This window comes from Aspergillus puulaauensis, chromosome 7 (genome assembly GCF_016861865.1).
Source record: "Aspergillus puulaauensis MK2 DNA, chromosome 7, nearly complete sequence".
Classification (NCBI taxonomy): Eukaryota; Fungi; Ascomycota; class Eurotiomycetes; order Eurotiales; family Aspergillaceae; genus Aspergillus; species Aspergillus puulaauensis.
In genome coordinates, this window is record NC_054863.1 from 362,390 (window position 1) to 378,525 (window position 16,136).

General features: G+C 45.6%; 7 protein-coding genes across 7 annotated transcripts; 1 reads left to right on the forward strand and 6 right to left on the reverse strand.

Annotated features, from left to right (window-relative positions):
- Positions 1-5,179: 5,179 nt before the first annotated feature.
- APUU_70162A (uncharacterized protein) lies at positions 5,180-6,110 on the reverse strand (the record flags this gene model as incomplete). Its single annotated transcript, XM_041695005.1, has 5 exons — positions 5,180-5,516; positions 5,615-5,778; positions 5,848-5,897; positions 5,970-6,051; positions 6,105-6,110. 5 exons carry the CDS (start codon positions 6,108-6,110, stop codon positions 5,180-5,182), a joined length of 639 nt encoding a protein of 212 aa, XP_041560778.1.
- Positions 6,111-6,784: 674 nt separating this feature from the next.
- On the reverse strand, positions 6,785-7,243 carry APUU_70163A (uncharacterized protein; the record flags this gene model as incomplete). Its single annotated transcript, XM_041695006.1, has 2 exons — positions 6,785-7,041; positions 7,120-7,243. The coding sequence occupies 2 exons, from the start codon at positions 7,241-7,243 to the stop codon at positions 6,785-6,787; spliced, it is 381 nt and encodes a 126-aa protein (XP_041560779.1).
- A 578-nt stretch (positions 7,244-7,821) lies between these two features.
- Positions 7,822-9,567, reverse strand: APUU_70164A (uncharacterized protein; the record flags this gene model as incomplete). Its single annotated transcript, XM_041695007.1, has 5 exons — positions 7,822-7,959; positions 8,025-8,524; positions 8,581-9,081; positions 9,155-9,482; positions 9,535-9,567. 5 exons carry the CDS (start codon positions 9,565-9,567, stop codon positions 7,822-7,824), a joined length of 1,500 nt encoding a protein of 499 aa, XP_041560780.1.
- Positions 9,568-9,918: 351 nt separating this feature from the next.
- Positions 9,919-10,470, reverse strand: APUU_70165A (uncharacterized protein; the record flags this gene model as incomplete). Its single annotated transcript, XM_041695008.1, has 1 exon — positions 9,919-10,470. One exon carries the CDS (start codon positions 10,468-10,470, stop codon positions 9,919-9,921), a length of 552 nt encoding a protein of 183 aa, XP_041560781.1.
- A 97-nt stretch (positions 10,471-10,567) lies between these two features.
- On the reverse strand, positions 10,568-11,868 carry APUU_70166A (acyclic terpene utilization AtuA family protein; the record flags this gene model as incomplete). Its single annotated transcript, XM_041695009.1, has 2 exons — positions 10,568-11,163; positions 11,238-11,868. 2 exons carry the CDS (start codon positions 11,866-11,868, stop codon positions 10,568-10,570), a joined length of 1,227 nt encoding a protein of 408 aa, XP_041560782.1.
- Positions 11,869-12,535: 667 nt separating this feature from the next.
- Positions 12,536-14,367, reverse strand: APUU_70167A (aldehyde dehydrogenase family protein; the record flags this gene model as incomplete). The annotated part of the gene is made up of 7 exons (XM_041695010.1): positions 12,536-12,580; positions 12,634-12,699; positions 12,751-13,261; positions 13,317-13,374; positions 13,444-13,769; positions 13,858-13,939; positions 13,995-14,367. 7 exons carry the CDS (start codon positions 14,365-14,367, stop codon positions 12,536-12,538), a joined length of 1,461 nt encoding a protein of 486 aa, XP_041560783.1.
- Positions 14,368-14,693: 326 nt separating this feature from the next.
- Positions 14,694-16,053, forward strand: APUU_70168S (alcohol dehydrogenase family protein; the record flags this gene model as incomplete). Its single annotated transcript, XM_041695011.1, has 5 exons — positions 14,694-14,818; positions 14,874-14,925; positions 14,986-15,080; positions 15,143-15,814; positions 15,870-16,053. 5 exons carry the CDS (start codon positions 14,694-14,696, stop codon positions 16,051-16,053), a joined length of 1,128 nt encoding a protein of 375 aa, XP_041560784.1.
- Positions 16,054-16,136: the final 83 nt, after the last annotated feature.

Consider the following 16,136-nt stretch of genomic DNA (forward strand, 5'->3'; position numbering starts at 1 on the left):
AACCATAGAAGTAATCAAATTTTTTAGATAAAGAGAATTCTTTCTAAGTAGTATAATATAGCCCTACTTAAGGGTCAGGAGCATTTTCTGCTTTAATTTACAGTAGTAGATTAAAATGCTAAAAATATCCTTCTTATCAGCAAATACAGCACGGGTTAACAGGTTATTAAGAGCTGGAGTCTTAAGTAATATTATATTATCACGAAAATTAGTATCAATAATGATATTTCCCTATGTTGGGGTTGGCAGGAGTTGGTCTTGCTATAATCCTATTAGTATTATTCTAACTATAGTTAGAAGCTTTACTTATAAGGGTTATTTTATTATTAAATTAAGCCATATCACCCCTGAGATAGTCTGTTTTCTGGTGGGTCACCAGATTAATAATATTAGTCTAATAAGTCTTAGTAAATTGTTGTAGATAGTCTTCATTTTTTCCCTTATTTAGTAAGTTTATTAGTAATATCTTGAGCTAGTATTTATTAGCTGAATATTTCTAATATTAGTTAGAAATATTTTATCTCTGTTTCAACCACGGTGTCTCTCCATATAGTCTCCTGTTTAACCTCCTTAAGAATTGTTAGGATGAACTACCGGGTAATCTCTATATCTGTATTCTTATTAAGCATGAGTTGCTTAACCTCTATTATAAAATAAAAGTATTGTAGTATGTGATTCGCCTGCTTAGGAAACTTTCATGTTAGTTCTACCTATATTAGAATATGCTTTAGTAGCTGGTAAGTTAGCTTGACTGGATACTTCTTAAGTTAGGTCCAGTCCGACCTTCTCATTATTAGTATCAAGTAATATTTAACTTTGGTTAGAAAATCACCTACTAACTAGGACACTCCAAGTCACGGTTATCATGAAGTGTATGGAAGATCCTGATGTATTACTTCTTATCCAACATATCCATAAAGTCAGGCTGATGATGTTCGAAATTAGCTCCACTAATATAGACTAGTTTAGACAGTTTCAGCAGGGCCTTATTTAATTAATATTTAACCAGGAGGATAAATAGGTGTTTATGCGGGGTTTTCCCGTCCTAATAATCAGATATATTCGGAAAAAATAGAAGACATAAGTAAAAGTCAGGTCTTCCAGCAGGAAGGGAGAAGATCTTTATAAAATTATTCTTATACAGTAGGTTTTCCGATCCCTCAAGGATCTTTAACATGAAATGAAAGTACTTCTTGAATTCAGTGATCTAAATCTAATAATGGTTAGAATAATAATAAGAGAGTATATATAAAAACTTATGAAATTAAGTTAAGTTCCTAATATTCTAGTGATTAAGGCCTAATTAAATGTCGCCTCGCTATAGTAAGTTAATACATAATAAAAACAACTATTCTTCTATATATTATTACAGAGAATTAGCTTGATTTAAGGGGTGGTATCCAGGGTGATCCTAAATATTTAATATAGCCAGCTGTCAAATTCAGTCTTACTTAAAGTTAGTTTCTGCTGATCCTCGGCAGACAGGACATTTTATTTCAATATAACATAATATACAGTATAATCCTCAGAGTTTTAAAGACTAACAGGTTTACTATTCGCGCAGAGCGCGGCCAGTAAATTCGAATCTAGATCATCAATAGTATATAAGTCGATTGCCCAGCAATAATCCTACTGATTATTAGATAAATTTTGATTTTAACTATGGTTAGAAAATAACTATCTTAACTTCAGGTACTTAAATTATATTACTATACTGATTATTTGCCCCTTGCTGTGCAAGTTTTGCCTGTTCCTCTAATAATATAAGAAGTGCCTCGATACGATATTAACTATTTCAGAGAATAGGTTAAACCAGCCTGGAATATTTAATAAATAATCTCTAGTTTTATTAGTCCAGTATCACCTAGAAAAAACTAACTATGGTTAGAATCATACCTTGCTGCCTCTACTAACTTTGATTCTATTTTCTATATCCTTTAAAGTCACGCCATCTGCTATATATAACTGAAGAATGCTTGCGAACTCCTCCTTCCAAACAGTTACAGTAAGCCGTGTATGATTAGAATATTATTAGATTCTGTGTTAGAACATGCTGACGAGTTAGCAAACTAGACAGTCAGAAATTATTCAGTTCTGTCCTTGCTTAACTAACTATACCCGATCAAGGCGGCGTATATTAATTATCAAGGTTCCCAGGAAGTAGTCCCCAAGTTTTTCCTGTGTTATATCTTCAGTTATAATAAGACCGGTTTGGGGCGCTCGTGATCTAGCCTTAGGAGAGGCAGTCTACCTCCCAGCACTTTTTAGTAGTATTGGAATCTAATAATGGTTAGATTTAACTAGAAACTACTGATAAGTTCGTGAAAAGATTGCTGGATTTCAGAAATGGGGTTCAGAAACGAAAAACCCAGACACCTAGAAAGAAGAAATCAAAATTACTCTTGATAGGTAAGAGATGGTATCTTAACCCTTCTATATATTCACTACTATATTCACTGATAATAATAATAGAAGTTAGATTTTCCCCTGTTTATAAACCACCTAACCGCCTAATCCTAGTAACTACTTAATCCTAGACTTGATATCTCCTATTTACAGACTACTTCATGAACCGCTTCATAAACCACTTAACCACCTAATCCTAGCCTCCGCTTGATCCTAGCAACCGCCCGATCCTGGCAACCGCTCGATCCTAGTCTTGATATCTCCTATTCATGAACTACTTCACGAACCGCTTCATAAATCACTTAACCACCTGATCCTAGCCTCCGCTTGATCCTAGCAACCGCCTGATCCTAGCAACTGCTTGATCCTAGTCTTGATATCTCCTATTCACGAACCACTTCACGAACCGCTTCATGAACCACTTAACCACCTGATCCTAGCCTCCGCTTGATCCTAGCAACCGCCCGATCCTGGTAACTGCTTAATCCTAGTTTTGATATCTCCTATTCATGAACCACTTCATGAACCGCTTCACGAACCACTTAACCACCTGATCCTAGCCTCTGCTTGATCTTAGTAACTACTTGAACCTAGTAATCATCTGATCCTAGCTTTAATATCTTCTATTTATAAACTATCTAACTACCTGATCCTAGCCTCTGCCTAGTAACTATATAATTCTAGTAACTATCTAATCCTTAGAACTACTTAATTCTTATCCCTATTCTAGTACTAACTTAAAATAATATTATAGTATAAAAAATAGATTAGATCGGGTTTTCTAACCTATCCTAGTTAAATATTTAGTCTAGCTCTATTTAGTATAGTATCTTACTATAGTAGGTTAATCCTATTAATCTCCGGGTTTAATAGGTTAAACCCGCAGAACCCGCCCCAAACCTATTATAGGTTGGTTTAATATTATTAATACCCAAACCCGCTGCGGGTTGGGGTCCGCGAGGCCTTGACCCGCCCCAACCCAACCCGTATGCATGTCTAGCACAGGCCACTAAACATGAAGATATCATGCTTATTAAAGTAGCAGGTAGAGTGCTTACTTAGACTGAGAGTCAGTTTTGCATAGGAAGGGTGTGTCCGTGCCATTATCCCATTAGTTAAATAGCGTCTCGAGACGAAGAGCGCTAAATATGGTGAAAGGGACCATGTGAGGCGAACTGAGAGCTCAGTCAGGCCAGCTGACAACGCGACCAGGATCAAGAACCCAGATAATATTTTTGGTATGCATGTAGTATTAAGTACTATTTTTCTTAGCTTATATATCAAGATTATAGATCTCTAGAGAAAGATTAGTCTATAACTATCTAACTTATTTATAAATAAGCTACTTTATTTCCTTGGCTATAGATAACCAGGATAATTGTATAAAGACAATAATATATATATTTCTAAAAAGTCTCATGCTTGCAGTATTATTAAGATCAGAAAGTAATATAGACAGTATAATATATATATAGTAGATAAAAGTAAAGGGTATCCTATGCTCGTGCTGCTTCTAGAAAAAAAGTATCAGTAAAAGGGTATCCTTAAGGGTAGGCTTGAAAAATTAAAATAGCAGTCAGAATAAATCTGGAAGACTTCTAAATTATATTCAAAGCCATCCCTCAGTTGATGATGTTCAGCAGTTCTTATCACAAGATTCCCTGTCGCGTAACTTGGACCATACTGAGCTGCAGGTAAGAGCAGCTGTTTTGTTCAAATTCCCTGAACAATAACCACTTACTCACATGTCTGCGCCCAGGATTTAAACAGTCCTTGATATAAAGTGCCGGCATGGCCATAAATGTCTATTATTAATAATAGTAATTACATCGCCTATCTGATAACTCTTTATTTCGCATGGATCCACCCCGTGTAGAGATGGATTAATCAAGACCTGTTTATTATAGATATATGAGGTAGGGATCTAAACTTCTAGTTTTACTCTCTCTTTCTAGTTAATATCTTCCTGGCTGTTGCCTGTATAAGATTTACCCTTATTATACATTTAAATATTACTAATATTTATCTTTTAGTACTGCTATAGCTAGAGGCCGTTCTTAAGCCCTGAAACTAGTGCTGTCCTTCCTGGAAGCTAAGAGTTCTATAATAAGGTAAAGTAGTTGTTAGACTAGGAGGAAGATAGATTATTATTAATAAGTTTCCAGGGTTATTATAGATTATATCTTAGGTATGTGATTCTCTGCAGTTCTTTACAGTGGTGGACAACGATATCGGAACCCCCGATGTGTAATCGGTGGTGTCGATATCCAGTGGTTCCACTATCAGTTAGGGCTACTGCCGATATTTCGGTGGTATCTATATAAAGGCCTAGGTAGTTAGTAGATTTAGAGAAAAAAACAACACCGGAAGCCAGCCTTCGGGCTGCACTTCAGCACTTCGGAAGCTTTGATATTTACCGACCTCGGGTTGTTATCACATATCTATTTCTAGACGAATTCCAAAATTAAGTAATTATTTTTAGATTAGAATTCTAATATATCTAGAATTCTTAATTTCTAGATATCTATTTTAGAGATTTTTATTATTTAGATTACTAGGTTTTTCTTATCTAGAAGCTTTATTTTTCTTTTAAGTTCGTTATCTTAGTTCTTCTATTATTTATCTAATTATAATATATAGACTTTATATATCTCTTTATACTATATTAAAAACAAGCTTTATATATTATATACTATACTTACTACTTCATATATCTCTTTATATTATTCAGCACCCTCTTGCGGATAGCCGGATGAAGCTAGAGAAAACCCAGCTACAACACAGCAATAGCCCCCGGTGGCGACCCCACCCCACCTTTAATATGCAACGGCGCACTCGTAAGCAAAAATGACCATTTTCCCAGCACGGCACACTGCTCACTCAGCCTCTCAAGATCCCATAGCTCTCCAATCGGCGTCCCCCATTGACAAAGCAACCACTCATGCAGGCAGCAGTCGCGCGCATACGGCCATGCCTCGAACCCCATGGTATCGCAGGCTACGGCGGCCAATCGTCTACGGTATAGCCAGCGGACGGTCTCCATTTTTCCTTCGACGCCGATGTATCGGCACGAGCGCACGCCGGTCGCGCGCGTGGTGGCGCCCGCTTCGCTGTTTTCAGGGACTGGAGTTAGCTGGGGAAGGGCAAGAAAGGAAAGAAGGACATGGTGGTTTGCTGGGCCCGGGTTGGAGTTGGTGGATTTTCATACTTGTGCCACTTAACGAATCCGGTTCGTAGGAGCAGTATATCCCCAGGTCTGCATTCCGTGCCTTGCCACTCCAGCGTTTTCTCGATTTCAGAGACCGAAATGGCCCATCTGCTTGCCGGGTTGGGAGGATTAGCTGTTGGATTGTGGTCCTGCCACCATCTCAACTGGGAGATTGGTGTTAGCTCATTTAAGGTTCAGGAGAAGAGGACATGGAGATGGTCTGATGTACATACCCAGTCCACTAAGATACCACGCCCAACAATACCCCCACGCTCGCAGATATCTAGTAATAGTTACTCACGGGACACGTAAAAAAAAAAAAAAAGAAAGAAAGAAAGAAAGCAGAAACACCCACTATGAATTCCATTCTGCGGAAATTTCACGGCATCCTTTAGCGCCAGCCCGTTGTAGAACACAGCTTGATCTTGAATAGCCCACTTCAAAGAGTCACTCAGTTAGTTCTCGGCAAGTAACCTCGAAAGCATGGCACCGACATGTTTAAGACTGTCCCACTGCGAGCTAGTCTGGGTATTGATATGGATTTCATCTAGACATGCACAACCCGCCCTGAAATCCTATACCCGACCCGGCCCGAATCCAGGTGGGTCCGGGGTGGGATGACTAAGCTAGAACCCGCAGCGGGTTTTTACCCGTTTGGGAAAACCCGTGTGGGTTTGGGTTTAACCCACTAACTCCAGAATGACGTCATCCGGCTAGAATTAGATATTTTCTAGAAATTTAATATATATTCTATTAAATCAATATTTAAATATTCTATTTCTTTTAATTAGAACCTAAAATATTGTATAATAGTGGACTTATTAAGGCTTTTAAAAATATCTTGGCAACCCATTTCAAAATATATATTTTGACATAGAACCCCTAGTGACCACTAACCACCTTTCTAGACCTTATTTTTTAATATTTAAATTATCTATTTTTTTAGTTCTATATAGATTTTTATATAAAAATTTTAATATTTTCTAAAAATTCTATTTTTAGGAAGGGTTTGGGTTTATAGGGTGTATAACCCAGTCCTGAACCCATAATCAATCCCTTCCTAAAAGAGATAGTATACTGATGATCATATCCGAATTAGGTCTAGCTTAGAAATTCTGGGTAGAACCCGCCCTAACCCGGCCCAAACCTATGAGGGTTTGGGCTGACCAATCAGATCCCCGAACCCGCTGCGGGTTGGGGCGCCTGAGGCCTCAACCCGGCCCAACCCAACCCATATGCATGTCTAATTTCATCGTCGAGGCCGACAAATCCCTCAGCATCCATCTCTTTCACGTGATGGTGAAATGGAACGCGGCCAGATGCTGGAAATTGCAGGTTATCCAACGCCCAGTCCAGCTGGACGTGCTGCCCGAATTTCACCTCTTTTGTGGCTTCGAGGACGACCGAGGGAGTGAGATAGTTGAGGGCTGAGTGTCACCGAAATTGCTTAGCTATCGTGCCTAATGTTGAGAAATCAATAGAGGATCGGAAATAGTGGAACTTACTCCCCAGTTCATCCTTCTTGTCCGGCTTGTCGAAAATCCCCCAGAGACATCCTTGCGGTTGACCGGGGACCCGCGGGAGATTGTCGAACTCGGGTGGGACGAATGGTGGCTCGTATGATCTCATCTTATACAGTTTTGCCAGGGGCTACTACTGGAATGGATGAATTGGTGAAGCTTCCGTCAAGCGTGAAGAGAGACTTTTATAACTCGGAGAAGAATCGCGGGGGAGAGCGGGGAGGACGAGCTGGTCCCCACATTATTCCTCTCACAATGGTCTTCAATTAATGGCGAAAGAACGTGAAAGAAGCTCTACCTTTGGAGTACGCACTTAAGGTTCTCGCCCTTCTCCTGAAAGGCCGAGAAGCCGAACGGAGGCTTACTCCTAAGCATCTTTTCAGTCGAATGTCGTACGTAACAGCCCCGTTCTTCCCGTTCAGGGAAAGTACGTAAAAAACAAAACATTGTGTGAGAGAGTCATTTATTGACAGTCGTAAGCAGTCTATTTGTTACTACAATCGGCGGAGAGAGGCTCCCACGCTTTTGAAACCAGATCACCCCCCCTCTTTTCTTGTGTCTCAATCCGCCTCACCAGCCATTCCACGATCGATCAAGTGTAGAACGGCACAACCACGCAGATCGCGGCGTTCTAGAAGCAATCCCTTCATATACACAACGCAGCAATATGGAGGCTTTGAAGTGGAGTCACGGAGCAGTGCGGTCTTCAATCTCTTGCAAATCACCCTTGTTCTCCTCGTCTTCAGTATTGTCAGCCGCAAACATCTTCTCCCCGCGAGGGCCATCAAAAAGATCGGAAATTTGTTCCAACGATTTCCGCCCGGTCTGGTTGCAGTCAGCGGCGGCCTTGAGATGGATTCACCGAATTCATCCACGCAGCGTTGACATACCTCAGGACAACAGAACGAAACAAAGACAAACACCGCCGCGGTGCAGGAAATAAAGACCAGGTAGTATCTCCAGCCAATGGTATCAAACGCGGTAGGCGCACACTGCAGGAAGACGATGGTCGCCACGAACAGCCCCGAGATGGAGACGGCGAGCCCTTTCGCCCGGACAGGCGTTGGAAAGATCTCAGAGGCGTAGATGTACGAGGTCGCATCGCATGTCGACGAGAAACAGGCCATGTGTAGGAAGAGGAAGAAGATCGCTGCGATGACGGAGCGCTGCGATCCAGTGCGTTGGAAAATACTCACGGAAATGCATTCGCCGACGAGGGCGATGATTACCCCGATATAGCCTGCCATCAGCAGCCGAGTGCGGCCTACGCAGTCGACCAGGAGGGAGTTGATCAGGTTGCCGAATGGGCTGATCGAGATCCAGCCGGCTTGGATCAGGAGCTGGGCGGTTGTCTTGAAGCCCAGGGATTTGTATAGCGACGGTCCGTAGTCTAAGTCCACCGTTAGAAAGGTGCCATAGCCAGCGTGAAAATGGATGAGGTAGTACTGTTGATAACCAGGGTAGCCGTGCCCTGACAACCGAAGAGAATCATGAAGCCTATCATACACCGTTGCTGAAGGGACCGCGTGGTCACTAGGGCCTTGAAGCTATGATCACCTTCACTCTCGATCCGGATCAGGCCACAAAGGTTGGAGAAGCTGGCCACCAGCTCTGCTTCCTCTTCGGCGGTTGGTTTATTCGATGAAGCCTCTACTGCTCTGAACGAGGTCCACGCTTCGTCGACGTGGTCGTTGGAGATCAGCCAGCGGGGGGACTCTGGTAGAAACGGAATGCCAATTGCTAGGAATAGGGGAGGGATACATTGCACAGCGAGCGGTATTCTCCATTGGGCGGCGGGGTCCTGAACAAAGTTGAAGGCCAGGCCGACCCAACTGGCTAAGGCATATCCTACGCAGATCATCACTCCGTGTGCACCGACGAGCAAGCCTCTGATGCGAGGAGGTGAGATTTCCGACTGATAGAGGGGGATTAAAACGACCAGCGCGCCTTATCAGGACAATAAAAGAAATCCATCAGCATAATCTATCGCAGGTCGAATTACCGCGTGAAGAGATCATACCGACACCAAGCCCGGTCACAAAGCGAAAGACAAGGTACGCAGCAATGTGGAAACCTCCTACTTGTAGTGCGCTTCCAAGAAAGGTGGTTACAGAGGCCACTAGGATCGACTTTCGTCTCCCAAGAATGTCTGCAAACCCGATACATGATAAGCAACCTACAAGACCACCGGCCTGGAAGAGAGCGTTTATAGCGCCCTCCAGGCTACTGGCATTGCTGCGCGTGTCCAGCTCGAAGTAAGAAAGAAACGAGGGCTGGGCGAGGGTGCTGGAGATAATGCTGGAGCAGTATCCGTACGCCACGCTGCCCAGCGCAACGTACACGATGATCTACGAGAGTGTGAGGTTGAGCATTCATAAGCGAGGGGAAGAGAGAACATACAAGGGCGCGAAACGTGGAACTTGAGATAGCCATGGTGTTTGAGATCGAGAAGTTTATGGAGGAGGGTAGTGGCCGCATAAGTCTGGGGGCGGCTGAAGTTGTGAAGCAAGTTTCGACAAGAACGTGGGGGGGGCTGGTGATCCGGGGACTCCAATTCAAAGAGACCGAGCTGGGCTGAGGGGTGGAGGTGAAGAAACTCTGGGGTTCGGGGACTCAGGGTAGGCTCTCGCAGTGGATGGCTTTTGCAGGTCTCCATATCGGCCATATACTGAATATTGCATGCAGCAAGCATCAATTACGTGTCAATGGAATCCGTGTAATCGATTACAAAAGGTCTTTCGAGGTTAATGTGCTATATCGCTCTGCTTAAGGACAAAATACTGATCAAATCGGCTCTCTCTCCATGAACTCGACGGGAATCGAGACAAGCTTGCTTCTCAGATACTCTCCAATCCCCTTTCCGAGCCCATCAACGCGACTGGAGCTGGCAATGCCGCCCCCTAGGAAGTCAAGAACACGAAAGTGAACCGCTAACAGGTTAGGGAACTCGCAGCGCTCGACCTCTGAATATCTTCCGTACTGGTTGGGCCTCCAATCGTCTTCAAGCAGCTCTTCCAGCATGTCAACTGTCAAGAACAACTTCAGCCAGGGATATTCGTCTTCATGGCGAACCCAAAGCCCAACATTGAAATTATCAGCCTTGTCTCCAGACCGAGCATGTACTATTCGGCCCAGTGGAGCGACTGCGGTTGGCCCTAAGTCAGCCATAGAAATAGGTAACGCTGCTTCGTAGGATGGCCGTATCACTTCATACTCTCCTGTTACGGGCGCCGGTGTAATATCTAATTCACCCCCTGTTGAGAGAACAACCTTTTGCTGAAGCCTGTCAAGGGGTATTGTAGCAGGGAATATCTCCATAAATGGCTTTGGGACCATTGTTCGGAAGTCCAGACTCATATGGTAACCTTTTCCTTGTTAGAGTTGGAACTCCAGACAATATTGATTGGGGGCTCTTACCGGGGTAGCTTTGCATTCAAAGCGCATAGATTGGAGACTTGAACTTGTCAGCCGAAATATCATTTATGTTTCTGGCCTGTGTAAAGATGCGAAGCGAGACTGTGCCCGCCTGTTGGCTCGGGGGGTTTATGGCAGGCGTCCCGTATAGCTCTATGGATAACTTGGAGAAGTTATGGCCACTAAGCATATGATTTAACTGCTGGCGTATTATCTGTGCTTTTTCTTCTACGTCCAGCCCATTGATATAGAAGACTGTCTCTGCCTGGTAACCCCCACGAGCGGCTACCATGGCCTTGGTAGTTGGAGGAGGGGGTCTCCCGGTTGCTCCAGTGATATGCACACGGTCCTTTCCTTCTTCCTTGACCTGAATATTCCGCAAGTCGCCGACCACGTCAGGATTCAGGTATAACTCCCTTTGGAGTTCATAGAGCAACTGGGCAATGGTATTGTGTTTCGTGACGTGTCCTCCGTGCTGCTCGGGCTTGGTGATGGTGCAGCTGCCGTCCGGAGCAATCTCAGCGATTGGGAAGGCAAGATCGATCAGGCTGGGGAGAAAGTTTTTGAACCCCGGGAAGTTGGCTCCGGTGATATACGGTCCGCATTCAATGAGATCTGGGGAAGTGTGAGTATCGGTACCAGTTCGTCGGGGGGTGGGGTTGTGGAGGATAATTGGGAAAGCCACATACGCCCAGCAACCAAAGCGCCTGCAAGGGCGTCAAAATATGTCCTCTTCCAACCGTACCACCAGGCTGCCGCTCCAATGACGGGCGAGGCGTCAGTTATGCGTCCGCAGATCACAATCTGAGCGTTCGCCTTCAACGCTTCCACAATGCCCCAAGCGCCTATATAGGCAACTCCACAGTAAGGCTCGACATCCCAGTCATCTAATAGCTTCTCCGGGTGGTCTAGATGCGGCATTCGCAACTCTGCCCTTTGCGATGGATCTGTCACGATCGCAGACATGTCATCCCCTACAACGCTTGCAATAATGATATCGCCAAGGCCCCTTTCGCGGCATAGTTGCTGTACCCTCCAGGTTAAAGCTGGCGTATTGAGTGCCCCTGCATTGGTAACAACTTTAATCTTGCGCTCCATGATATCGTCCAAAGACTCTTCTAGTTGCGCCAGGAATCCGACCTCGTACCCTAACTCGGGGTCTTGGCTTTTGGTGATGGCATTCCATGCAATGTTCATCTCCGACAGCCAATCGCCCACAATCACGTCGACCTTACCATCGCGTGCCATTCGGCGCATAGCATGTGCGCTGTCGCCTGTTGCGCCGGAGACATTGCCGATGCGTAGAGGAGCGGTGTGCATTGTGGGCGATAGAGACTTCCACGGCTCGTATGGTGGCGTAGTTTGCAAGTGCGCGTGGCAGTCTTATCAGAATAAACAAGACCAGCTAGAGTAGTTACTGTTCGGGGAGCTCCAAAGCCTTCTTTGCCGCACGGCGTTTCAGTCTTCGGTATCTTGACTACTTTACTTCCCTTAAGATGCCGCGTCCGGCCCGAAGGCCGACGACCGAGGGTCACAGTCGGACCTCCAGGCCGAAGCTTGCGCATTGCACCTTCAGAACAGATCATCGTGCTTTTTGAATGTCTATCTAATATTATAGTCACATTGGCCATAGAGTTGACCGGGTTCGTTCGGTCGAGATAGTCTCGTACTTAGAGTGAATAATGGTAAAGTGTCCTTAAAAACATAATATACATACAGCACCACAAAAGGATATCATTTTGGCTTTACGTTATCCAAGTTACAGATGATTTCCCATCGCCAAATTGGTTCGTAGTAATATGCAACCGCCAAGTCAAGTTGAATCAGTCGCGATCCAGCTTGTATAGATCTCAATCTACATCTCTCACGCGATTACTGTCAAGACCAACATCGAAGGGAAACAAGTACAAGCCCATACTCAAAAAATAGCATTATGACCTAGTACTAGCTGGATATCAGCAAGTGCGTCGATGCCGGGGGAGCTGCCTTACTTGATCAAGATAGTCTTCGGCTCCGTAAAGGCGCGCAAGGCCTAAGCAAGTTAGACAATCGCAAACCTCAACTTCACATCACTCGGGCACTTACGTATTCGCCAAACTCCTTTCCAATCCCCGAGGCTTTTTTACCTCCGAAAGGCGCTTGGATATTCATCTGTCTTGCGTTAGCAAGCCACGGGATATACCCACCACGGAGTCTACATACGACGCTGACGCAATTGACTCCAACAACTCCGGAGTCCAGCTTTGCAGAGACTCTCATGGCAAGATTGATATCGCGAGTAAACACCCCTGCCATCAGCCCATACTCCGTATCATTCGCCCAGGCAACGACTTCGTCTTCCGAATCAAACGTCCTCACAACCGAGACCGGGCCGAAGACCTCATTCTTGTAGATTTCGGCATCAGGCTTTGGATTGATGAACACCGTTGGCTCGAGGAAGCAGCCCTGCTCCCCGATACGATTGCCACCCACGACCAGCTCGGCTTCTCGCTTGCCTCGTGCAATCATCGACTGCACTTTTTCAAAGGCCATTGCGTCTGCGAGTGGCCCCAACTTGGCTTCCGGTGACTGTGGGTCACCGATATTCTTGAGAGCATCCTTCATGCGCGCACAGTACAAATCCAGAAACTTGCGTGCGATCGAGCGGTGCACGTAGACACGCGATGCCGCGACGCAAACCTGGCCTGTTCGCGCCAGGATGCCATTGATTGTCCTAGCGCCTCGTCAGCCATGTCACCCCCACAATCAAACCCGTTCAAGGGAGATACCAAGTCACCGCATTGTCCAGATCCACGTCCTCAAAGATCACCGCCGGGCTCTTGCCACCTAGATTTTCCCCCCACATTAGCATACTGCACGATCTACACTGCAAAGTATTTCAGAAGTAAGCCCTACCAAGCTCCAACGTGACCCGCTTTAGATTGCTCTGAGCCGCCGCAACCTGAATCTTCTTTCCTGTACCAACACTACCCGTGAAACTGATCTTCCGCACTCTCATATGGCTGGCCAGTCGCCCACCGGTGCTGCCATCGCCTGTAAGGACCTGCACAACGCCAGCGGGGAATCCGGCCTCTTCGAATAGTGCTGCCACTGCCAGAGAGCCCAGGGGGCTCTTCTCCGATGGCTTTACGATAAGGACGTTTCCAGTTGCTAGACAGGGGGCAGCTTTTATGAAGAAGGAGGCCACAGGGGAGTTGTAGGGGTTTATAGCGACGCAGACGCTGGTGTGATTCGTATCAGCCTTGCATTTTACCGAGGCATTCTCAGAACGAGAGCTTGAGCGTAAAGAAGGGGAAGAGGCATATATACCCGAGAGGCTCATGTCTGACAAGCTTCACAAATCCGTCATCGTCCGGGTAGTAATCGCCGCGTTGCTTGTCTGTCCAGCCAGCTAAAATGTATTCAGCACCATTAACTTGGTCCTTCCCAAAGAAATTAACCCTTACCATAGTACAAAAGACAATTGCGGATGTAATTCCTTTCTCGGGTGGGAATAAGCGAGACGGGATTCCCCGTCGTCAGTGAATCTAAAAGTAGTATATCGGACAGCTTCTCGTCGAGTATATTAACTAGCTGGTGGAAACAGGCTGAACGCTCCACAGCGCTGAATGTTGACCAGGGACCATTGAATGCAGCTTCGGCGATTCTGACCGCGTTGTCCACATCGACGCCGTCTGCAATGGGGATTTGCTCCGCGACTAAGCTGTTGTCCTTGGGGTTGCGGACGGAGAAAAACTCCCGTGAATGGGGGTTACTGTACTCTCCATTGATGTAGAGCTGGTTGAAGGTAATTGGAAGTGGTGTGTTTAAGAGGGTCATTTTGAAGAAAGATTTCAGGATTCAAGGGTAAATATGCTTTGCTTTACCTTGCTATGGTAATGGCATGGCTTTCCAAGGGGCATCTCCAGTCTTATGCAATGAACGACCGTGAAACGATCGCCGCAATGAAGCATTTCCGGCTTCTCAATCTACAAGATGAGCGAGGACCGTCGTCACCGAGACGCCGGTGGCAATCTCGGCTTCTGGGTCTCGCCCGCATTTGCTTAGAAGCCGAACGCCATCTATAACTCATGAATTTTAATACAAAGTAAAAATATCGCCTTTGAAGACGCCAAATGGTAGGTTGCGCATCGAATTTCTCAACCATGTCTATGAAAGCTGTAGTTTTTCGAGGCCCGTTCGACATTGCCGTCGAGGAGAAGCCAAGACCGCAAATCAAAGACTCTAAAGATGCGATTATTCGAGTCACCCTGGCAGGAATATGCGGAAGGTACGGGCTGGACTTAACATATCAGGTTGCTTTCAATTGGCTTACTTGTACACAGTGAACTTCATATGTATCGAGGCCACCAGGAAACGGGCACTGGGCACATCATGGTTAGTCGGATCCGGCTTGCTCCTACACATATATAGTATTAACATGCAATTCAAAACAAGGGCCATGAGTTCGTCGGTGTCATTGACGAAACCGGAAGCGATATTGCCTTGTTTCACCGCGGAGATGTCGTCGTTTCTATATTCTCCCCAGTCTGGTAAGTCGATGGCATATTCGCTATTTTCCTATGAGATGTTGACGATTAAAAAAACAAAAAAGCCTCGAGTGCTGGTTTTGCCGCCAGGGATTAACAAACCGCTGCGTCAATGGCGCCGCCTTTGGTACCCAATTACTCGACGGTGGTCAGGCTGAATACGTCCGCGTCCCGTTCGCCGACGGCACGCTTCAGCATGTCCCAGCTGGACTCGATAGACGTCTACTTATTATGATGTGTGACATCTTCCCTACCGGGTACTACGGCGCACATCGAGCTCTCGAGGGACTCCGCATACAGTACAGTTCGCGCCTCACGAGCTTTCAGTCAACCAAGCAAGACGGACACGATGCTACCCGCAATTCTTCCAGTGAAAAGCTCCGAGAGTCCACCATTGTTATCCTGGGCTGCGGGCCGGTAGGAATCTGTGCCATTGCCGCTGCTCGCTCGGAGGGAGTCAAGACCGTATTTGCTGTGGATAGTGTCGAGGACCGTTTGGACGAGGCTAAGCAGCTTGGTGCCATACCTCTTATACTCGGCAAGGAGGATATTAACACTCGGGTGCTGGACTCGACGGGCGGCAGAGGCGCGGATGCTGTTGTCGAGGTTGTTGGCAACAAGGCAGCGCTTCGCTCCGCATTCGATCTATTACGGCCGTGTGGCTTTTTGTCATCCGTGGGCTTTCACCAAGGTGAGGTACCTTTCTCGGCCCTGGAATGCTATCAGAAGAATATCACGTTTGTTCCCTGTCCGTATCAAGTTTGCTACTTGGACCTAACTCAAATATTTTAGGGTCAACTTTGGCCGTGTACCTGTCCGTACCGTATTCGAGGATGCATTGCAATGCTTGACGGAGAATCAAGAGAGGTTACAAGGCTATATTACGCACGAGTTCTCGCTGTCCGATGCTGCCGCGGGGTACAAGGTGTTTGAGCAGAGGGCAGCTCGAAAGGTTATCCTGAAGATATCGAGTTAGTGTAAGAAGGTTTGATGAAACAGATTCACATGATTCACAATTGCGACACCGTTCCACTGCGTAATCTGACAACCCTCACTTGA